Source organism: Phaethon aethereus, assembly GCF_964289735.1.
Source record: "Phaethon aethereus genome assembly, chromosome: 1".
Lineage (NCBI taxonomy): Eukaryota > Metazoa > Chordata > Aves > Phaethontiformes > Phaethontidae > Phaethon > Phaethon aethereus.
The window spans coordinates 23,441,255-23,462,545 of record NC_138575.1 but is presented as its reverse complement, the minus strand read 5'-3'; the positions used below and the strand labels follow the sequence as shown (position 1 = coordinate 23,462,545).

General features: G+C 41.2%; 1 protein-coding gene across 1 annotated transcript in view; it reads left to right on the top strand.

The window, feature by feature from the left end:
- Window positions 1-221: 221 nt before the first annotated feature.
- The window catches only part of PLXNB2 (plexin B2), a gene marked incomplete at its 3' end in the record, with an annotated part of 77,557 nt that continues 56,487 nt past the window's right edge, over window positions 222-21,291 (top strand). Inside the window, exons 1-9 of the mRNA XM_082014011.1 lie at window positions 222-1,325; window positions 3,036-3,218; window positions 4,088-4,210; window positions 7,862-7,962; window positions 10,113-10,239; window positions 11,977-12,127; window positions 14,429-14,543; window positions 15,291-15,393; window positions 15,869-15,970. Coding sequence (XP_081870137.1) covers window positions 228-1,325; window positions 3,036-3,218; window positions 4,088-4,210; window positions 7,862-7,962; window positions 10,113-10,239; window positions 11,977-12,127; window positions 14,429-14,543; window positions 15,291-15,393; window positions 15,869-15,970 — 2,103 coding nt within the window. The 5' untranslated portion in view covers window positions 222-227. The remainder of the gene's footprint in view (window positions 1,326-3,035; window positions 3,219-4,087; window positions 4,211-7,861; window positions 7,963-10,112; window positions 10,240-11,976; window positions 12,128-14,428; window positions 14,544-15,290; window positions 15,394-15,868; window positions 15,971-21,291) is intronic.

Sequence of the window (21,291 nt, the reverse complement as noted above, 5' to 3'; positions counted from 1 at the left end):
TAGACATATGACCTTGTTTAATCCTTCCCCAGCATATTAAATTGCTAGGCAATTAACAGTATTTGAGGCTTTCCATAATCTTCATGGTGTCTACACATGCATAAGGATAAGTGTGTTTGCATCTGAAATCATGAAAGAGAAAACCCTTTGTGTTGCTGAATTTTGTGTAAATTTTATTTTTCCATATGTTTCATGTTCTTCTTTTCCTTTTTAGGTATTACATAGAAATGGCTTTATGGATCTGGACACTGACCATTTTGAGTTGTTTTTGCATCACCTTATCCAGAAACGAGGAACTGAAATTTTTTCAGAGTGCTACAGAGCTAAATCATCTAACAGTGGATAATGACACTGGGATAATCTATCTGGGAGTGGTAAATGCTCTGTATCAGCTTACAGAAAACCTGGATCCAATAAGGTCTGTAGAAACAGGTCCAAGAAAGGACAACAAAAAGTGCACACCTCCCATTGATGAAAATCAGTGTAAAGAGGCAGTACTGACTGACAATTATAATAAATTACTGTTGCTGAACAAGGCGGATAAAACAATTGTGGTGTGTGGAAGCCTTTTTAAGGGAATCTGTGCCATCAGAGATCTGGAGGACATTAGCAATGAGACATATTATGTAGACAGTAGTGGAGAAAAGTCCTTTGTAGCAAGCAACGATGAGAATGTATCGACTGTGGGATTGATCACCTCCTTGAATAATGACCGAGTGCTGTTTGTTGGGAAAGGGAATGGACCAAATGATAACGGCATAATAATCAGCACTCGGCAGCTCTACGAAAGGGATGGAAAAGACATTTTTGAAATGTATACAGACTCAGCAGCTGTTAAGTCAGCTTATCACTCGTCAAGCACACAACAATTTGTGGCAGTCTTTGAGGATAAAAATTATGTTTATTTTATTTTTAATCAGCAAGAGAAACAGCCCATCAATAACCGCACACTGATTGCGCGTCTGTGCAAAGATGATGCCCATTATTATTCCTACTTTGAAATGGACTTGGGTTGCAAAGATGATGATGGTGCTTATGACCACTGTCATTCTGCTTACGTCACTACCCCAGGAGAAGAGCTGGCTGAAACTATGGCTCAGCAGAGACAAACTACGGATGCTCTCTCAGATGACAAAGTTCTTCTTGCACTCTTCAGCAAAGTAAACAAAGATAACGGCTCTCTAAAATCTGCGATGTGTGTGTTTTCCTTGCGGCACATCAATGAAAAGATGGAAAAAAACCGGAACGACTGCTACACTAAAAAGAATACCAGTTCGTTTTACAAGCTTTTTGCAGCAGAAAACCCATGTGCATCACACGGACTGGTAATATCAGTATCAGTTTTAGAATCTGTGTTAAAATTAGTGGGAAATACACAGCTGCATGTTTTTAGGTGGCTCTGAGCTAAACTATAGTGAGATCAGATGACTGAAAACTCAATAGCTGGATTCACTATAGAAATGAAATGTGATTGGGGGGGTTGCGGAACAGGTCAAGCAAAAAGTGGCAAAATAGTCCTAATTTTGAGACTTTTAAAGAAGATTTTTTATCATCTGAAAGATGTATATTGGTTTCATAAACGCATTTCTTTTAAAGGATTCCTCCTCCTGGTGTGGAAGTTACTGAGTCAAATGCAGTGATTTGTTACACCCACGATCAGCTTGCAGATGATCACTATAGACAATTCTGGTCTCAGCCAACATATTTATAATGTTTTAAAATTATATTAAGAATCTTGTAGGTGATATCTGGAGTTCAGTGTTGTTTGTTGCTTGGATTTGAATTTTCACATAACTGGAAGTATGCATGTTTCTTATACTCAGGTGGTGTTCATATTTTGCTCTCGCTCAAAATACTTCCATAGCATGATGGCCGTCTTCCTTTTCTTTTTATTGCTTGTCATTACCCTGGCTATAAGGTTTTTGGAGGGCACTCTTACATCCCTCCAGATACTGTTCTTCAGTTTATGACTGTGCCCCTGAGAGGCAGTTTTCAGCACCTCTGTTGACTTTATGCTGGTTTTGCCCACATCGCTCAACCTATTCCAAAGCCCTACTTGTGCATGTCATTCATTACTGCGGCCAACCCTAAAATGGGTTGAGGAATTGAATCGACTTAAAAATTACTTAGACAGCTTTTAAGAGGATGTCTTAATTCCCCAACCTGAGCAAGGTACACTCCTGCATAAGCAGCTATTTGAGCACAGCTTGGGAACTGGTGTGCTATAGTCCAGGGGTAGGAGTGAACAGCTGAAGAGACGGGGCATGGGAATACCTTATGTTGCTATTGACCCAGAATCCTTCATCTCATGAAATCACAGCCCTCACCCACACAGTAGGTTGCTAGCACTGATAAGAAGCCAAAAGAACACTTGTTGCTTCCAAACACCAGTGTTGCTCACTGCAGTACCCTGTATCTGAGGTGAGCATCAAACACAGAAATCCTGAATGTGACAAGTGGAGCAGCCATGGCTTTTTTTTTTCCGGCAAAAAGGAGGTGTGGATTTCAGATCAGAAAGACAGTGTCATTACCAAATATAGCAGGGATGGCATGGTGTGAATGAACTTCCTTCCTTCACTTCCTTCACAGCGTAGTGAAGAGGGAATGCGTTGAAGTTCATGAGGCAGTTGCCAGTGGATTGCTTTTCTATGGATAGCAGCAAATTAAGAAACAAAACAGCATTAAACAGTCTTTAACCCCAAATTGGTCAACTCAATCTATATGACATGTTCATTTTAATTACACAAACTGGTTACTTTTTAAACTGAGCTGCTATAATGAAATAGAAATAAAAAAAATTCTCTCCCCATGTCTACTAGGAAGTGAAAGCATTGAAGCAGTTTGTAATTAGCAGGCTGCTTTCTGATTGCTGCCTGTTGGCGGGGGGAAAATGGCCAGACAATCCATTTCTCTCTCTGTACTCTTCTATGTCTGAGGGGTATTATACTGTCTGGGAATAGGATTGCACTTCATTCTTGTCCAGGAATTAGTGATCTGAATGTTTAACATCACTCTGTATTGCTATTCCTTATTAGAATGCAAGCAAAAATTTCCCCTGTGGCTCCGAACACTTGCCGTACCTTTTGGGAAGTAAGAATGGTGTTATAGAGAAGCCAGTACTACAAAAAGAAGGGATGAATCTCACGGCTGTCACTGTGGCTGTGGAGAATGGGCATACTGTCGCCTTTCTGGGAACGTCGGATGGTAAAATTCTTAAGGTAACAAATTAGACTTAAAAAATAAACATATTTAAAAGGTCATGAACTGTAGTGATAGCATACTTCTACTCTAAAAGTAAATGTGATTAATAAGATTGCATACCAGGAGTAAGTTCTCTTCGAGCTTTGTATTTTTAATTTCAAATTAAAACCAGGTTATTTCTGATGTACCTCAGCTATCCAATACACAGGCTGAATTAGCATCACCTGAATGACACTGTTCCTGAAGGTTTAGATACCTACTCAGAGCCCTTTATCAACAGCCTTGGGTAATCTAACAGCTTCTCTAGCCCATAGTATCTCTATTCAAGCCCATAGTAGTTTAAGAGCAACTTTTCATTTTGTAATCATTCTGGCAGTTCAATGAATAGGGGATGGCAATACTCTCCAAGCTGGAGCCCTGCTAAGTTCTGACTGTGTGGTGTGGGGCTCAAGGGTTAACATGTTTGTAGTCTTAAAATGTCAAGACTGCAACGCCAATCCCCTTCTACTGGAAGGGGAATGATGGCCATGTGCCACCACATGGTTTGAAATTTGAAGCTGAAACTGTTGGTTACCATAAGGGAGGACAACAAATTTTAACATCTTCAAGTGCAAAGGCTCCAAGTTGAGAATTTGATTTTTACAGCGCTAAAATAAGTTAGTATTTACCAAAAAAATCAACACAAATATTAGCTATATGAGCAGTGAGCAATTTCTTTTCATGACTTTCATGTTTTGCTTGCTGCTTTTGATGCCATATACTTCAAATTGAAATGTTTCCCTAATGTGAATTTGTGAACTTGAATAAACACAGGATTTTTATTAATGATATTTGGGGGGAAAAAAAGCAACATTAACCATTTTTCTTTCTTCCTTCCATGAAATAGGTGTTCTTGTCATCCACTGCAACTGAGTACAGCTCTCTTACTATTGAACTAAACAAACCCATAAAGAGTGACCTGGTCCTTGACCAAACCCAAGAAAATTTGTACGTGATGACCACAGACAAGGTAACGTGTCCCACTTGCGTTAAGGACCACTTTGACTTTCTCTGCAACTTTACCTGAGATTTATACATTTCTCAGTTGCTCCTGGTAGTGACCCCATTCGGTGGGGCTCCCCGCAGTCTGTGTGTATAAAGACCTTTCTCAAGTCCAAGCTGATGGACTTGATTGTTGTGACTTGGAGAACTGTTATATCCTTGATGCTTAGCGATTGGGAACGGGAAGCAAGTTCACCTCTAAAGCTCTCTTACAGGGACTATGAGAGTTGAGATGTTTGGCACCAGCACGCCATGGGGTCAGGCAGCCCTAGGTGTGGTGTCCTCGGGGTGCTGGCAGATGCTCTAGCTGCCATCGGTCCTTTTCAAGAGTACTTCAGGATTTAGGTGCTGGCAGCTGACATACAGCATTTACACATCTGTGAAGCTGCCAGTTTTCATGGGTCTTTGCTGTCAAAAACTAAGAAGCAATGGAGAGAATTACAACTTTAGGAAACACTTTTGTTTGAGCTTCTGCTAGAACTGAGCAAGTGCAGCAGGAAAGGTCGGACTTTGCTATGAAAGGCACAGGCAGTCTCTTCTGGTTCCCCTTCTCTGTGCTGGTGGGTGAGGCACAATGCAGGTTTTTAAAGAAAGTAAAGTAGGAGATGAGAGGGATGCCAGATTTCTCCTTGACCTCCAGCTATAACCCTCTTCTGACACTTCTTTTTGTGGTGGCTGGAACTGGGAGCCTCAAACGTGTGGTTCAGCAGCTCTCCAGGGCGGGTGACAGGCTGTGACCATCTGCAGCACTGACAGCGGCACGGAATGAGATGTGGAAAACACTCCGGCAGCAGTAACACAGGGAGAATGAGTGGACTGTGAAAGGAGAGTATTTGGGGAAAACAGTGCGGGAAGAATGTTCTCTTTCTGTTTTATAAAAGGATTAATATAAATTGCTGCTCTGGGGATGTTACATTCTAGCTCAAGATTTTCAGTCTGGAAGCCACAGTGGAAAAAGTGCCAGATAAGCAACTGATAAAGCATTTGATCATATGACAGTGTGTGAGAGAAGTTACTCCTTTTTTTTTTTTTTTTTTTTGAGTAGCTGAAACTTCTCATTTGTCTTCTGTTCAGATTTGCAACAGAACTCCAAACTTCGATGCCGTCCACAAAAGCCTGGGTGGCCTGGCACCCCATTTGACAAGCTGGCATGTTGCTTAAAAGCCGTGAGGTTAAAAGGCCTGAAAAGCCACCAGGCTATGGTGTGAGCTGCTGAGCAGCATAAGGATTGGCAGCAGCCCTGAAGGAAGACAAGTTTTCTGGTGACAATCTACTTGAACTGGTAGAATTTAGGAAGGCCACAGACAAATTTTTCAGAGAAAATTTACAAAAAAATAATTCCGTCTCTACAAAATGTTTAAATGTAGAAAGCATCAAATTTCTGCCAAAGAAAGGATTTCAGTTTAATCTTTTCCAAGTAGCTCTCATAGACACTGCAGTTCCTGAATAATGCAAATAGTAGTTTTCTTTTACAAAACCTGTTCAGCTTAAATACGAATAACTAAAGTTGGGAGCTCTGTAATGGCACTACATTACTGTCATCTCCAGGAGTTAATTACAACGAGCAGTCCCACCCACTTTTAGAAGCAGATAGACAGGAGGATAATGGAGCCTCCGGAGCTGGGAGAAGCAAAGCGACATAAGCGAGGGAAGAAGAATAAATGCTGAAACGTGCACTTCTGGGTTAAGCACGGCTGGGAGTTGTGGGAATAGAGATATCAGAATCCTGCCCCAGGGAGTTAAAATGTTTTAGAGTTATTTAAAATCATGTAAACAATAAAGGGCAGGGTAGCTGCGCTATAGGCGTGCTTAATGCTAAGCTACCTGGCAGATGCAGCCTGCCTCAGCATTTGGAAATGAATTGATTGGGCTCTGTAAGCACTTGAGCAAAGTGAAAGCGATATTGTGATGGGTGATAACTTGAAGCAGCCTTTAAAAAGAAATCAGATTGAGAGAAATACAGGGGAGAAGGATACAGAGGTTAAGAGCTGTAGTGAGAAATAAGCTCTTGCTTTCCTGTTTCACTTCTCCCCCTTCTCCTCCCAGCTTCTGCTGCTGTGTCAACAGAGCAAATGCTTTCAAAAGTCAGCCCCCTCCTCCCCGCTCTGCTCCCAGAGCTTGGGCAGAGCGCAGGAGAAACCCCTCCAGCTTCTTGGGGTGGTGGAAAGGAGCGTACCACCCTGCCATGCTCATGCTACTTCATTCAAAGTGATCGTCACTGGTAGGATCCCAAATTCCTTCTGGTACATTCTGTATTGGGAGGAAGGCAGAAGCCTGTGGCAGCCACCACAATCACTAGCTTGTTTGCTTGTTTTAGCTTTTACCACTCTCTTTGATTAAGAGTGCCAATTAGAAAAGCTCTAAAGTTAGTTTCTCTGCATTTTGAAGCTGGCTCTAAATGGAGCTGCTTTTTTTTTTTTTTAATCCATTAAGTTTACATAAAACTTGCAGAGATGGCAATCTCTAGGGCTTGTTTCTGCCTGCCAGAATTATGAAATAAATACTTTGTCATAAAAAAGCCATTCACTGGCTATTAAATTACTCATGGGTACCAGTTAGTGGAACAGAGTGCCGGTAACTCGGCTCCAATTAGGTAAGAATCTGTAGAAGAAGAGAGTGATGAAAAGGTAAACCTCTCTATTAATAAATGCAAGAAAACTACCCAATATTGACGTTTTCCTTAACTGAGTCAGTCTGAATGCTCCCAATGTGAAAGAGGAGGCAAAATTCAGACTTTCAAAGTAGCTTTGTAATTGCCAGTAGTTTTAAATGAGAGGATAAGATACGGGGAAAAAAAAACATCTCAGAGTTACTGTTGCTAGACATCTTGCGCTCTTTAAAACATAGTCATCAACAGGAAGACCTGTGTCCTGATCTCCTCTTGCATAATTTCAGTAGCATAACTAAAAGGGATGATTGCGTGCCGGATCCTTTTTCTGTGCACCAAAGAAAGACAAAATTGTTTATTCTCAGCACTGAAGGAAATCAAAACCAGAAGCCATATATTTACTGGGGGACTGAGACGTGAGAACTGATGATGCTCTTTTCCCTGCTGCTTCCTGTCATAATTATTTCCATTTTCTTCCATGAGTGTATTGCGTGGTGGAGGGTTGTGCATGGAGAAGTGCAGTAACCCGAAGCGCTGTGGCTCTCTCGCGCTTGCAGACTTTCTGAAATGCCTTCTGGCTAAAAGTGCCACTGACGGTTGCATTTCCAAATAATTTCATCTCTGTGCCAGTGATATGGGGGGAAGGATATTCTGTTTAAAAAATGATCTAACCAGTACCAAGTTAGCTTTTTGAAAGTATCCATCCTGCAGTAGCTGTTTCTTGAATTCAGAGAGTTGTTGATGCAGTTTCTGTTAGAGAAACGTTAGAGAGTATTGGAGTGAAAAAAAGCAGAAAAAGTGTGTAAATTTGGACTTTATTAAGGAAGGGTAACCGCGCTCTGGTTTTGTATGAATTTTCTTAAAATCAAACTGAGCTCTGATCGCAGTAATACAGGGTCAAGCCTTCTGCTGCCACAGACAGCGTCACTGTACAGCCCTGTCCACAAACGTTTCCGTCTCCTTGTGCCCTTTTCCGATCCCTTACGGTTTGCCTTACTTTTGGTTCTCCAGGTTCATCGACTACCTGTGCAGGACTGCCACAAATATTCGGACTGCGAGAAGTGTGCTCAAGCGAGGGATCCGTACTGCGGCTGGTGTGTGAGAGAGGGCAGGTGAGTGCCGCCGGTGTCCTCTCAGGTGCAGGTGGTGGAATAGCTCAAATTTTGACACGTGCTGTGAGTTACTGCTCGACGTAGTGATCCCAGCATTTTGTATTCAGCCTTACGCTCCTGATAGTAATTTAATTTTATCACACAGACATTGATACCCATCTTCCGTGCGCACAAGTAAGTCCCCGTTGACTTGTGCAGACTTGATTGGCTTGGGAAAACATATACTTTTCTGCTGGTACTGAAAATCAGTATACGTCTTCTAACTGTATGTTTTCTCTCTCTCTGAACTGTACAGTCAAGTGTTCTCCCAGAAATTAAAAGAGTGGTCCCTATTTAAAATTCAGAAAATATAGCATATATTTAAGTAGAGTTAGGAAAGTATAAGAAAGAGCATAAAAGAAAAAACTATTCATGTCTGAAATAAAGTATATAGCTCAAAAGCTGTTTTTATATAAATGTCATCTGAACCCTCACCTAACTGTAGGAGAGCAGAAAGTGGCATTTGGCTGACTATCTGCAGAGGTTAACTGAATTAATATTCAAGCACATGTAAACTAGGACAGCGCTGAAAAGCTCTTGGATGTTTCTTCTTCCACTCTTCATTGATTGGAGTGGCGAGAGGGAAGATCGGTCTTGCAGTTCTCTTTTTGACTACTAAGTTAATTAACCCCTTGGCATGAGTGGTTGGGAATTCGTGATTCTAAGTACTTGCTGTTGGAACAAAGGGGCTATTTAATTATAGTATGCAGATGAATTTCAGGCTTCTACCTTCCTGTCTGAAAATGTGAACTATCACATTAAGTTACCTATCAGCCTGATGTGTAGCATAATATGGAGCACTGCAGAGAAACGTATGCGGTGCGTGCAGGTTTATGTAATATACTGTAACCCTTCCAGCCTGGGCTTCAGGTTGCTGTGGATGAAACCTAGGGATTTGGAATACACACCTCAAACTCCTCCTGGGCTGCTGGGAGTTGAAGGCCATGTCATATATCATACAAAAGGCAATTTTCCCTAGATTTCCCTTCAGGTTTCTGATATGACCACTGACCTCAATCTCTCAAAATACTAATGGTCTCTGAGAACAGGCAAACATTAATTTCTGCATTTGCTAGTATTTTTTTCCAATGGAAAAAAAAGGTGCTAAATTTCTAATGTTTTTCTCATGACCAAATTTTGCCTCATGAACGTACTTAATTGTGTGTTTAGGGATATGCTATATGACTAGACTCTTTATGTAAATGATACCTTTAAGTGTAGGGTTGACGGAACTGTGCAACAACTGTACTGTGTTAAAGCCCCTGAGGAGTTAATAGTCTTCTGCTACAGCAGCCAGAGATCCTACAGCTTTTTTTCCTAAACATTGCACGGAATGGAAGGAATACAGATGAGTCTGTCCCCACACACACACATCAACAAGCTTTTGTAGCCACATATGCAGCTTCTGCGCTGCAGCGTCTCCTTCTCTCCTTCCTGGACATGAGCCGGAAAAATCTCCCAGTATTTTTGGTGAAGTTGCACAGCCACTGTTGTCTTCCCATAATGGTAACAGTGCCCTGGCAGAGAGAGGTCTTAAACAGTGGCGGGAGTTAATGAAAACATTCACTATAAAACTAACATTTCTAGTGCTACAGTTCCACAGGATTGCTCCACAAGTCTGTGTGCTCCCCGTGATACTTCTCCATTGCATTTTACTCTCAGGAGTCGGGTGTCTTATTACTGGCCACACATAGGTGTCTGCCACTTGACCTGCAGAAAAAATAGGCTGAGCCCACTCATCCAGGACTTTCTTATATATTACAATGAAGATTAATCAGCCTGGTTTCAGATAGAGACATTGCCTGATGGCTCCTGTGCTAAATATTACTGCCTCTGTATGGATTTGGGTTGTCTAATCCAAGGTTGTGTCCAAAATAGTATAGGCATGTTTCCCCACATGCTTTTGACATTACAAACCATCAATACTTATTCCACTACTTATTCTATTAAAAATTCTCTAATAGAAACCCGAATAGTCAATATTAAAGCAAATTCCCAGTCATCTCTTGTTGTAAATTCAGGCCCAAATCCTGAAGTTGTTGTATAGTTCAGAGAAAGCAGAGTCCGCTTATAATATTGCTTTGCTTTGTTTTTTGTTCCTGTTTTGTCAGGTGCACAAAGAAGGCAGACTGTGGAACAGCTGATAAGGAGAACCACTGGCTGTGGAGCCCAAGTGGCACATGCATGACTATCATTAGTGCAGACCCTCTAAATATGAGTCGCAGAGCCCCTGCTAAGGTATGACAAGAAAATGCTTTCCCTACATGTTCTTAAAGCACATCGAAGTGACTACCAGGAAGATGAATATCTGCATTTCTTTATGCACACTGGAGACTAGCAATAGGATAGTGTTTTGGATATCTCAGTCTCCGGCGTTTCTCACAGTGCTCTTTTTTGCCTGCTGTTTTTGCAAGTTGCAATTCATGTTTTCTTCTATGAAATGCTCTTTTTGACCTTCTCTGTAAACCAAAATGATGCACTAGCATGGATGATAAAGCACTTACACTTATCTGAATGTTATGAAAGTGTTGCGCAATGTTGTATAACCCATAAAAAGTAGTTGATAGGGGAGATTTCATGCTGCCCTTTCAGCTTACTTGAGCATAAACTTAAGTTTAAGTAAGCAGCGAAGCCATAAGCTGTTGCTTTAAAATCAGCAGTGGATTTGCCTATACAGCGATGTCTGTGTAGTCTCTGTCTCTGGGTAGTCGGAGAAGGTAAATTCAGCATGCAAAATGACTCTGTGGCAACAAAACTGAGTATTCAGAGTGTAAACAGGGTGTCATAGCTTGCTCTAACTCCAAATGGAGCACGCCAGTGCAGACTGACGGCTTCCTGGGGGTGCACAGCAAGTAAAATCAGTAAAATGGCTTTTAATCCCTCTTAATCAGAAAGAGACTTTCATGCAAGTCAGTTTAATTCCATTCCTAAATGATATAAACAGCATTGTGTTAAGACCATTTCTATGTTGAATAAAAATGTTAGTAGAGTGTAACTAGTCCGCTTAAAATCCACACCTGCTTTTAGTTCAGATCTTGCCAACTTGTGTTGACAAGTCTCTGGGGTCTCATATCAGCATCTGAGGCCAAAAAACCTAAAACCCAAAACCAAACCCAACTTCAAATGAGCGTTTACATGCTGCCTGTAAAATCACTACTGCCACTGTCCCCTCATGATTCCTTTACTCACCAAAAACATCGCAGCTCCTAACATAGTGGACCAGTTTCAGTGAGAAATTCTCAGGATGATTATAATTTCTACTGGCAATACAAAATGGAAAAAGTTAAACTGTATCATTAACACACCTGAAGCATTAAAGGACAGCATCCAAAATTTCATTTCAATTTTTTCCTTTCTCCTTGTGAAGTTTTCTAATTTTATTTTGCTTTTCGTTTCTCACATGTACTCTGTATAGGTAATTTCCTCGAGGAGGACATCCTTTTTCAGAAGTAATGATAGTTCTCTGTGGGTTTTTTGCATGTACACAGAGTCTTGAGGAAGCCACTTTTCTGTTCAGCCCTTTCAAACTCCAGCTTTTCCAGCCTATCCGGCCTTGGTTTCATTATTCACTAGTAACACCTAAGGTTAATGTAATTTTAATTAACTTTGTCTGGATTTAAGTGTTAACCACTCTGTTTACTGTTGCTAAACTAGATGCTGAGGACAAGAATAAATGGCTTTGGGTGTGCCTATACAGACATTTTGTTCTGATCTAATGCATTGACAGGACAAGAGGTTTTTGTACCTGTCTAATTCAACATAGATCCAGCCTGGAAAAAATTGCAGAGGTATAAGAAGAGAAGATTAGCAGATGGGAAGAGATAAAAATTAAAAAGGAGAACCATTTTCTGTGATACTAGCCAAAATATCACCGCTGGCCAAAAAAAGAGCAGTTTAAATTCTCTAGCCACAAACCTTACTGGGTCTTGGTTAATTTCTTTTAAATACTTTACCCTTTTTAAATTTTGTTTCCAGGTGGAACTGACTGTAAGTCCATTGCCAACTTTGACTGAGAGCGACCAGGTTTTATGTACGTTTGGTGAAACAGCCCATTACGCTCAGTTAAAAGAAGGGGTTATTATCTGTGATCCACCCGATACAATTCCTCCAACACCGAAAGGTCAAGGTAAAGAAATATTGCTACCCTCCATGTAAAACAAGAGGAAAGAACATAGCCTGCTGCTTCTAATGTGATGCTCTTACATGAGCTGCATACAAGTATACATACTCTTCCAATCCCTTTCCCCAAATAGTCTATTGCTGAGCTTTGTCCCTTCAAACATATATGTAAAAAAAAAAGGTTCGCTCAAACTTTTTCCACTGCTGTATTTACAAGCTGTAGCATTCCCAGTGTTTCTACAAGGAGCCTGAAACAGGAGCTTGGCAGAGGCATAGATACGGAGCCAGAGGGGTGTTATTTTATGTCCCAAACAAACAAAACCCAACTACTCTAATCTTCCCCTAATCACTTTGAGTTGTGGGGCCAGAAGAGCCACATATGTGCTTCAGATGTCAAGTTTTTCATCTCCACTGTCTTAGTTTTGCTCTAGTCAGCTGTAGTCCAGTGGCTTGTTATCCGGTCCATGTCACAAGGCTGTCCTTTCTGTTGTAAAGCCTTCTGCTTCTTCTACTATGTGTCCTCCAGGCTCCGCAATAGTAAGTCCAATGGAAAAATATGTGATCATATAATTAAAGGCTGTATCATTGTTCTGAACCACTGATTATATGCTTAAGGTCTGTTCCCAGCCATAATTCTTGTGCTATTTCCTAGATAGTGCTTTATGCATGCTTTATGCATAAACACAAGGAATAAAATTGGTTACACAGCACTGTTTATTATGTATCAAGTTTAAAAAAACAAAAACAAAAAACAGGTGCTCTTGCAGCTTGCAGAGGTACCCCTGAGGATAACCTTACATGTATCACGATAACCCGATATGTATCACAACAGCCATGAACTGTCAGAGTGGTACTTGGAAGCATTTTTCAAGATAAGTTTCAATTCTCTTTAGGCTGAAAAAAGTCAAAATCCAGTTTTAGTTGCAGGAAGAGTAATGACGTTAAAATATCACTCTCAGGTTTTAAACTAGCTGGCGTATGTCGTGGTATCAGATTATGCTAAGTGTTAAAGCAGCACTCTATTATTTAGGGCCAATTCACATTCCCTGAATATTTTGTAAAGCAGGACATAAAGTGACCGGGTTGATAAACATGACAGCTTGATGCCTTCCAGCATAAACTGTGAGACTAGAAGCCTGTCAGTGATGGCATTAGAGTAACCAAGTCACCTGGAAGTAATACACCTCTCTGAGTTGGTCACACAAGGATCCATCTGAAAGGGTGTTCAAAAGTAATATAAAGATGCTCAGAAGCTTGACAGACACTTCAGCAGAAGGCAGGCCATTATGAAGGCAGTGATTCCTGGCAGCATGTGACAAAAAATCCTGAGCCATCCACTTACTGTTAAGAAACCCTATTGGGTTTGGAAAAGTCTGGGTTACTTTTGTTGTGGTTGGTTCCAAAGGGGATAGGACATTTCTAGAGAGAAAGGATGCTTTTTCACAGTCCCATTGATGGGAAATCCCCTGGCATTCCTACCAGTCTGGAATATTCAAGGGAACCCAGTGCAGGCAAAGGTGACTTCCAGCCAAGCAGCTGATGGTCTTCCAAGAACCTGTTCAAGGAAAGCAGAGTTTGAAATTGCTCAATAGCTTGTGAAATAGCTTGTCACACGGGCTTAATGATTTCAACAAAAGGTATTTCAAACAGCTTCACTGGGGAAAGCACCAGTTTTCTGAAGATAAATTTTCCACTCTTAGTTCAGTAATGATCCGGATGAGAAGTACACTTGTGGAGAAATCATGTATGGCAAACTGAAGATCACAAGTGTCTGTGGTAACTTTGGCACTGCTGGGCATTAACCAAAAAGATCACTTGCTTTAATTCACCTGACAATGACAGTTTTAATCCACAGATGAAACAAGTAATTTTACATGCAGACATACTCATATCTAAGAAAATGTTTTATTTAAAATGACTGCTCTTGTGCCAGTTTTCATTTGTGTTCGGTTACCTCCTTATTCAGTTTTCCTTGTTGTTCTAGACTCTTTAAAATTCTAGTATGATGATAGCACCACTGAGAAACACTTCCGTAAAACAAAGCTGTTCTGTAATTTTGCTTCTTCCCTTTATCCCATCTCTGCTTTTCTTCTGACAACCATGTGCTGAAAATTTTGTAAAGCTTAAAAAGACAAAATAGAACTTACAGATCTAAAGTATAACAGGTCATGAGATCCAGGATGTCAATAGTATAGTTAAATATTTGCTTACGTCCTGTAAAATAAATAAAAGTACTATCACTGTATCATACAGCTCAAGAGCTAAAGAATTCAACAACCACTTAGATAATCTTCTTCTTTTGTGATAGATCATGTTTCAGTTCCACTTCGGTTAACCTTTGGAAAGAACAAGATATTTTTTGCGTCACATACTTACCCTTTTTATGACTGTGAAGAAGCAATGAATCTTTTTGAAAATCAGCCGTAAGTATTTCAGCTTCTTAACATAGGTGTTCAGATCCTGTAGCATGGCGTTTCACGTAACTGGCAGCCGAGTTACTCAATCATTTCATAATTAAGCCTTTGGCACTCAAAATTTGCCGGTGTCCCAATCCTTTTTCTTACATTTTAATGGAGCTTAAAAACAATTGAAGGGCACCAGGTGAGCTGGTGCCATAAAACACACGGAATAGGAATATTCATGGCACGTATAATTAAAGGTGGGTTAATTGGGTTGCCATTCCTGTAGCTGCTAATGTATCTGCAGGTGAACTCTGTGGACATCTGCTTACCTACTTGTTCCCTCAGATGATAGATTGGTGCTTTGGGTCACGGTGCATTCAAATAGGACAGTCAAAGCTGATCTGCCCCCATCATCCACCCTGCTCGAGTTGTTGCTCCCCCAGGGCAGGCGCAGCCAACCCAAACCTCGCTTTGTTCATCCTTATGTATGAAGATTGATCAAGATAATTTCCCGTCCTCTCAGACTTGATCTCAAAGTTTGTGCAAGATGCTGTGGTTTTCTGATCCTTGCTCCAATATTTAAGGGAGAAAATAGCTTCTTGGGGTTCTTGAACTGTTCCTACTGCAAAGTTTTCAGATTAATATAGCAAGGACACTGTAACAGATTGATCTACCCTCCATGAATAAAGATGGAATTTCATTTACTTTTTTTGTCAACGGGGGGAAAAAGCCTGACAGTTTGTCATGACTATCATGTTATATTTGTAGATGCTATTCCTGTGCAAGCAATAGATGGAATTGCCAGTGGGACTGGAAGAGACATATCTGTGAAGAGTCCTCTTCAATACAGGATGTGATTAAACAAAATATGGTAATGTTTAAAAATAAGATTATTGGGTTTTTATTAGAACACTTCAATATTTTCTTTGCTTTTTCTCTCGTATCAGTCGGTTGAATTAGGGTTTTAAAAATGGTTCTAAAGTTAACTCCAGAAGTGTAAGATTTTTTTTTTTTTTTGTGACAGTGTGGGGGTGGGAATTTAAGGGTGTGATTGAGGAGGGCCAGTGAGACTGAATAACTCCTGAAAGGATATTTTTATTCCTTTTACTATTTTGCTTCAATGGGAGGAACAAGATTTCAAGGCTGGGAAGGATAATCACCCACAGCTTTGACATATGCTGCAGTCATTTTTAGCATGTCTAATTTGAAAGGGTGTAATCAAATCTGTCACTGTATTTTAAGCATGAAGTTCTTCAGAACAATCATTCCATTGTCCAAAGGCCATTGGAGCTTGTTGTGATAAGACTTTTTATTTGGAATAACATATAAAATGTTTCTCTCCCCAGGAAGAAGAATGCCCGCAGTTTCTAAATCCTAACCCTCCAATAATACCTATGGAGTACCGAACAACAGTGTATTTTGAGGGAAGACATCTAGCTTATTATCAGGTAAGAAGATTAATTCAAAACTAGCTGTCATTTGAATTCCACTTAAACTGCAGCCACACCCCTAAACTAAAGCGTTAGTTTTTGTTCCTTGGAGATCCTGCTTGTAACTGTTATTAAAGAAGGAAAAGAGCTACACATTCAAGATTGATATAATCAAAGTCTTGAGTTATCACCAAGACAGAGCTGGACAAAACATTTTAATTACTAGATGTGGGGTTTTTTTAAAGAATGTAAATTGGACCTACTGAAACACTTGACAGTTATTTTTCATCTAATTAAATGAGAGGAGATTTAGGAATTGTGAAACGAAACACGTATCTTTTTTCTAAGTAAATACTCGGCTTTTTTTTTTTCTTCTAGAATGACACACTTGGTGTGCTTAATTCAGTTTTCAAACAAAAAAATGCACTCAGAAATTAAAAGTTTCTTAGTTTGGATAAAACAATCTTTTGCCTTTGTGTGTGTGTGTGACCATCAAACCAGAAGATCGGGTACTTTCTCAGCTGTAACAAAGGCTTCTCTTTCTCTGTACTTGCTTCCAGAAAGTAAATTACAAAGCTTCTAAGAAGCCAGAGTTTGACTCCAAGCTTTTAATTGTTTTATAACCTAGACAATGCACAAAATGTTAGTGTTAGTTTGATAAAAACAAAGCTTAAAAAACACTTCTTTAGGTGATAGCTCAAGTATTGTTCTTAGTTTCTATTGTTTGTTTCTGTGTTGTCTTTGTGTAAGTGGCAATTGATAGATACACTGGAGATTGCATCGATTGCTTTAACTACCAGCCATCTATCAAGGGAAAGCTTGCTCTTGTTTTTTGAGGTTTTTTATTTTTCCTTTGCCAAATTGAAGTACTGTATAGCTCAGAAAGTCCTTCTATCACCTCTGCTATACCTGCCAAGGGATGGAAAAGGGTAAACAGGTCTGAGAGTAACAATGTAAGAAGGGTATTAGGAGAAGGGTAAAAGCAACCCGTAAGCACTACAATCGTATGAAGACCACCCTGTGTATCACTACACTATACGAATATCAATGCTATACAAACGTATGTTCAAAAATAAACATTTTTGCTTGAAGACCTTATGTAAACAAAGAAAAGCAATTTGGTGAATTTGGTCTGTTCTCCGAGATGCCAGGACTGGTCCCTGGTAGGATGTCTGGCTGGGTGCAAGATGTGGCACACAACACTTGTCTTAAAGGCCACAGCTCTCTTTGCTAAAAATAGAAAAGTATTCCAGAGAATTTACTCACATTTCTTTTGTTTAGCGTTGTGAGGAGCTGTTTTTCTGCACAAGAGTAGAATCTTTCCCTGCTCCCTTGATATAAGTGGAAGAGCCCATTCTCTCTCGAGAACAAATTCAGGTCAGATGCATAATCTAGATGTGCTGAATTTGACTTCTAGAGGACCCTTTTCCTCCAAGGAGGAGAAACAGCAGCAGGAACCCAAAACCTCCTTGATCCAGTTTATCATTCTGTGAATAAGCACTTTAATCTTTCTGAACTACAAGTAGAGAAAAGGAAATGAAAAAGCTCCTGCCTTTTTTTTTTTTTTCCTGCCATTTAACAAAGGCAGACACATCCTGTGGATTGAATGCTTTGTCAAGGGTAGCAGTGTTTACTACAGACCAGACCTAGTATGCATTTATTTAACTTGGAACTGTAAAGGTTTATGTCGAATTCAAGTCTCTGTAAGAAGTAAGATGAATGCACAGGCCCTAGGCTGGAAAGATGCTGGAGAGCAATGAGTGTCAAATGATGTCAGAACAACTTTTGTTAGGTGAGAGCCATGTGGGAATGTCATCTCTGTCATGGGAGCAGCCCCAGAAATCCTGGTACGGAGGTGGATTTTTAAGCCAAAATAATAATGCCTTCAGTGCCAGGACTTACATAGGCACACACAGTGAGTATACAGAGTACAGACAGACCTCTAAGTGTATGTGAAAACAGACAAATAAGGTATGAAATAGTTGTAATCATACAGGCACTCATGCTGTCTGAAGCAGTAACTTCGGTTACTGAAAGTTCATTTGAGTAAGGGCATAACTTACACTCAGCCTTTGGTAAGCAAGGCAGGGTGGCTCAGGAGAAGCCACGGATAGATATTTTGTAGGGGTTGGCCCACAGCCCACAGGCTAAATAGCATGTGGCTTCTCATGTGGAATGATTTTGCCACAGGATAGGCTGGGCATTACAGTGTGTTTTGGAGGTAGCAGTCATGCAGCTATGAGCACATTTAAGGTCTTTATTGATTAGAACGTTGGTATATAACCATTTTCCTTCTATTTCCCTTGCCTGAGTTCTTGCTTAGAAAAACCTGATTAGGAAGAATGAATGTTTTTCTGTCACTTTGAACTACTGGCTCTATTATCTTGGCTTAATCTGTGCTTTGCTTTGAAGGGTGATGCACAACCTACCTAACCATGAGTAACTAAGTGCACTAGCCAATATCATGCATATAAGCATCTCTATTTCTAGGTAGAGGTTAGCAGAATCATGGAATCACAGAATCATTAAGGTCTTGGAAAAGACCTTTAAGATCATCAAGTCCAACCATCAACCCAACACCACCATGCCCACTAAATCATATCCTGAAGTGCCACGTCTACACATTTTTTGAACACTTCCAGAGATGGTGACTCCACCACCTCCCTGTGCAGCCTGTTCCAATGCTTGAACACTCTCTCAGTAAAGAAATGTTTCTTAATATCTAGTCTAAACCTCCTCTGGCACAACTTCAGGCCATTTCCTCTCCTCCTATCGCTTGTTACTTGGGAGAAGAGACCAATACCCACCTATGTGTGGTGAAGCAGTGAAGGTTTGGGCTTACCTAGTGAGTAGGAGATGTGGACAGCTTCTAAAGCAGCTATTGCAGAACTGAAGGTGGAAGAATAAGCTCACACATTTTGTATGCACCTCTTAACTTGTGAACACTTACAGTACAATGAAGAAATCTCCTCGTGAGGGCTTCTGCTGGAGGGAAATAGCCTAAAAGAGGAGATGCTGTTGACTTCTTCTGTCTCTCCTGAAAGAATTTCAATAGGAAGGAGAAACAAATCCAAGCTGTCAATCATTCTCTTGGGAATAGCCTCATCCAGGACAAGTGGTTGAGAGTAAAGTTTAATACTGATCAGTCGTATTGCATGCAACTTCTGAGAGGCATTCTCCAGCTGAGTCCTTGAAAGATTGACACAGTAGACGAGACAGATGTACCAGCATCAGGATAACCTTATTAGCCCTCCAATGACTTTCATTAAAATCAACTTCCCATTTGGATTTGTCTTTCCCATGTGTGTCTGATGTATAACCCATTTTCCAGTGTTTGCTGCATGTCACTTCTTGCACCCAGACTGCTGAATGTGAGCTCTGTGGCCTTCTGCTCGAGAGCCCGATATAGCAACTCCTGATTGCAGTTCGCTCCAGGTGGCAGCTGTTACGCACACCAAAGCTCCCCTCCTCTCCCAGCACCTTCTGTTGAGCATGTGGGAAGGCTTTACGCAGCAGCAGTGGAATTTGAACACTATCGAAAAATACATGATATATTGAAATGTAGAGTAGGGAAAGTGAGGCAGCGTTTCTCAAAAAAAAGGCATGTAAGGTGCTTTAAAACTTGGAGTATGTAGACATTTTCTGTAAAGCAGAATGGGCTGTAAAACTTTCATGAAATGCTTTTCAGAGCTCAGTCAGTAGCTAAGTGTTGTGGTTTAGCCCCAGCCAGCAACCAAGCACCACGCAGCCGCTCACTCACTCCCCCTTCCCGGTGGGACGGGGCAGAAAATCGGAAAAGTGAAGAAACTCGTGGGTTGAGATAAAGACAGTTTAACAGGTAAAGCAAAAGCCACGCACGCGGGCAAAGCAAAACAAGGAATTCATTCACCTCTTCCCATGGGCAGGCAGGTGTTCAGCCATCTCCAGGGCAGCAGGGCTGCATCACACGTAATGGTTGTGTGGGAAGACAGGCGCCATCACACCGAACGTCCTTCCACCCCTTCCTTCTTCTTTGTCCCAGCTTTATATACTGAGCATGACATCATATGGTATGGAATATCCCTCTGGCCAGCCTGGGTCAGCTGTCCCAGCTGTGTCCCCTCCCAGCTTTCCATGCACCCCCAGCCTTCTTGCTGGCGGGCCAGCACGAGAAGCTGGACTGTCCTTAAGTGCTTAGCAACAACTCAACACATCAGCACGTTATCAGCATTTTCTCATCCCAAATCCAAAACACAGCCTCACACTAGCTTCTGTGAAAAAAATTAACTCTATCCTGGCTGTAACCAGGTTACTTAGTTTCTATATGCAGCTTCTGAGAAGGAAGAAGTAAAAGGTCTGTTCCTCTCTATAACATAAGCCTCCCAGAGACTGGATTCAGGCCCTTTGCCTGCTTAAAGCATATGTTCCTCGTCAGCCCCAAACCTTGGTGTGCTCTTGTGTCTGCTACCCAACCTGTCACAGTGAAGGTGCAATACAAAAAGTTTCCACTGTACTAATTAGATAAACCTAGTGAGCCATGAGTTACCAGTGATTCCAGCATTGAAGAAGTAGCTACAAATAAGTAAGTTAAGATCCTCATACATGAGGCTTGGGTCACAGTAGCACACAACTTACTAACCCTCGGAGCAGGAAAGAGGAATCAAGTAATCATTATTTTTTTGCCATGTACTCCAAGACTCAAGCAGTTCTGGGCAAAAGCAGGAACTAGTTCTAGTTCTTTACATCTACAGAAGGCATCAAAGTCAAGTTCTCATGAACTTCAGCAAGGCCAGTTGCAGGGTCCTGCCCCTGGGTCAGGGCAACCCCCAATATCGATACAGACTGGGGCATGAATGGAGTGAGTAGCCCTGTGGAGAAGGACTTGGGGGTCCTGGTGGATGGAAGGTTGGATATGAGCCAGTAATGTGCGCTTGCAGCCCGGAAGGCCAACCGTATCCTGGGCTGCATCCAAAGCAGTGTGGCCAGCAGGTCAAGGGAGGTGATTCTGACCCTCTGCTCTGCTCTGGTGAGACCCCACCTGGAGTCCTGTGTCCAGCTCTGGAGCCCTCAGCACAGCAAAGACATGGAGCTGTCAGAGCGGGTCCAGAGGAGGGACACAAACATGATCAGAGGGATGGAACACCTCTCCTCTGAGGACAGGCTGAGAGAGCTGGGGTTGTTCCGCCTGGAGAAGAGAAGGCTCCAGGGAGACCTTATTGCAGTCTTCCAGTACTTCAAGCGGACTTATAAGAAACATGGGGACAGACTTTTTACCATGGCCTATAGTAACAGGACAAGGGACAACAGTTTTAAACTGAAAGAGGGTAGGTTTAGATAGGATATAAGAAAGAAATCTTTTA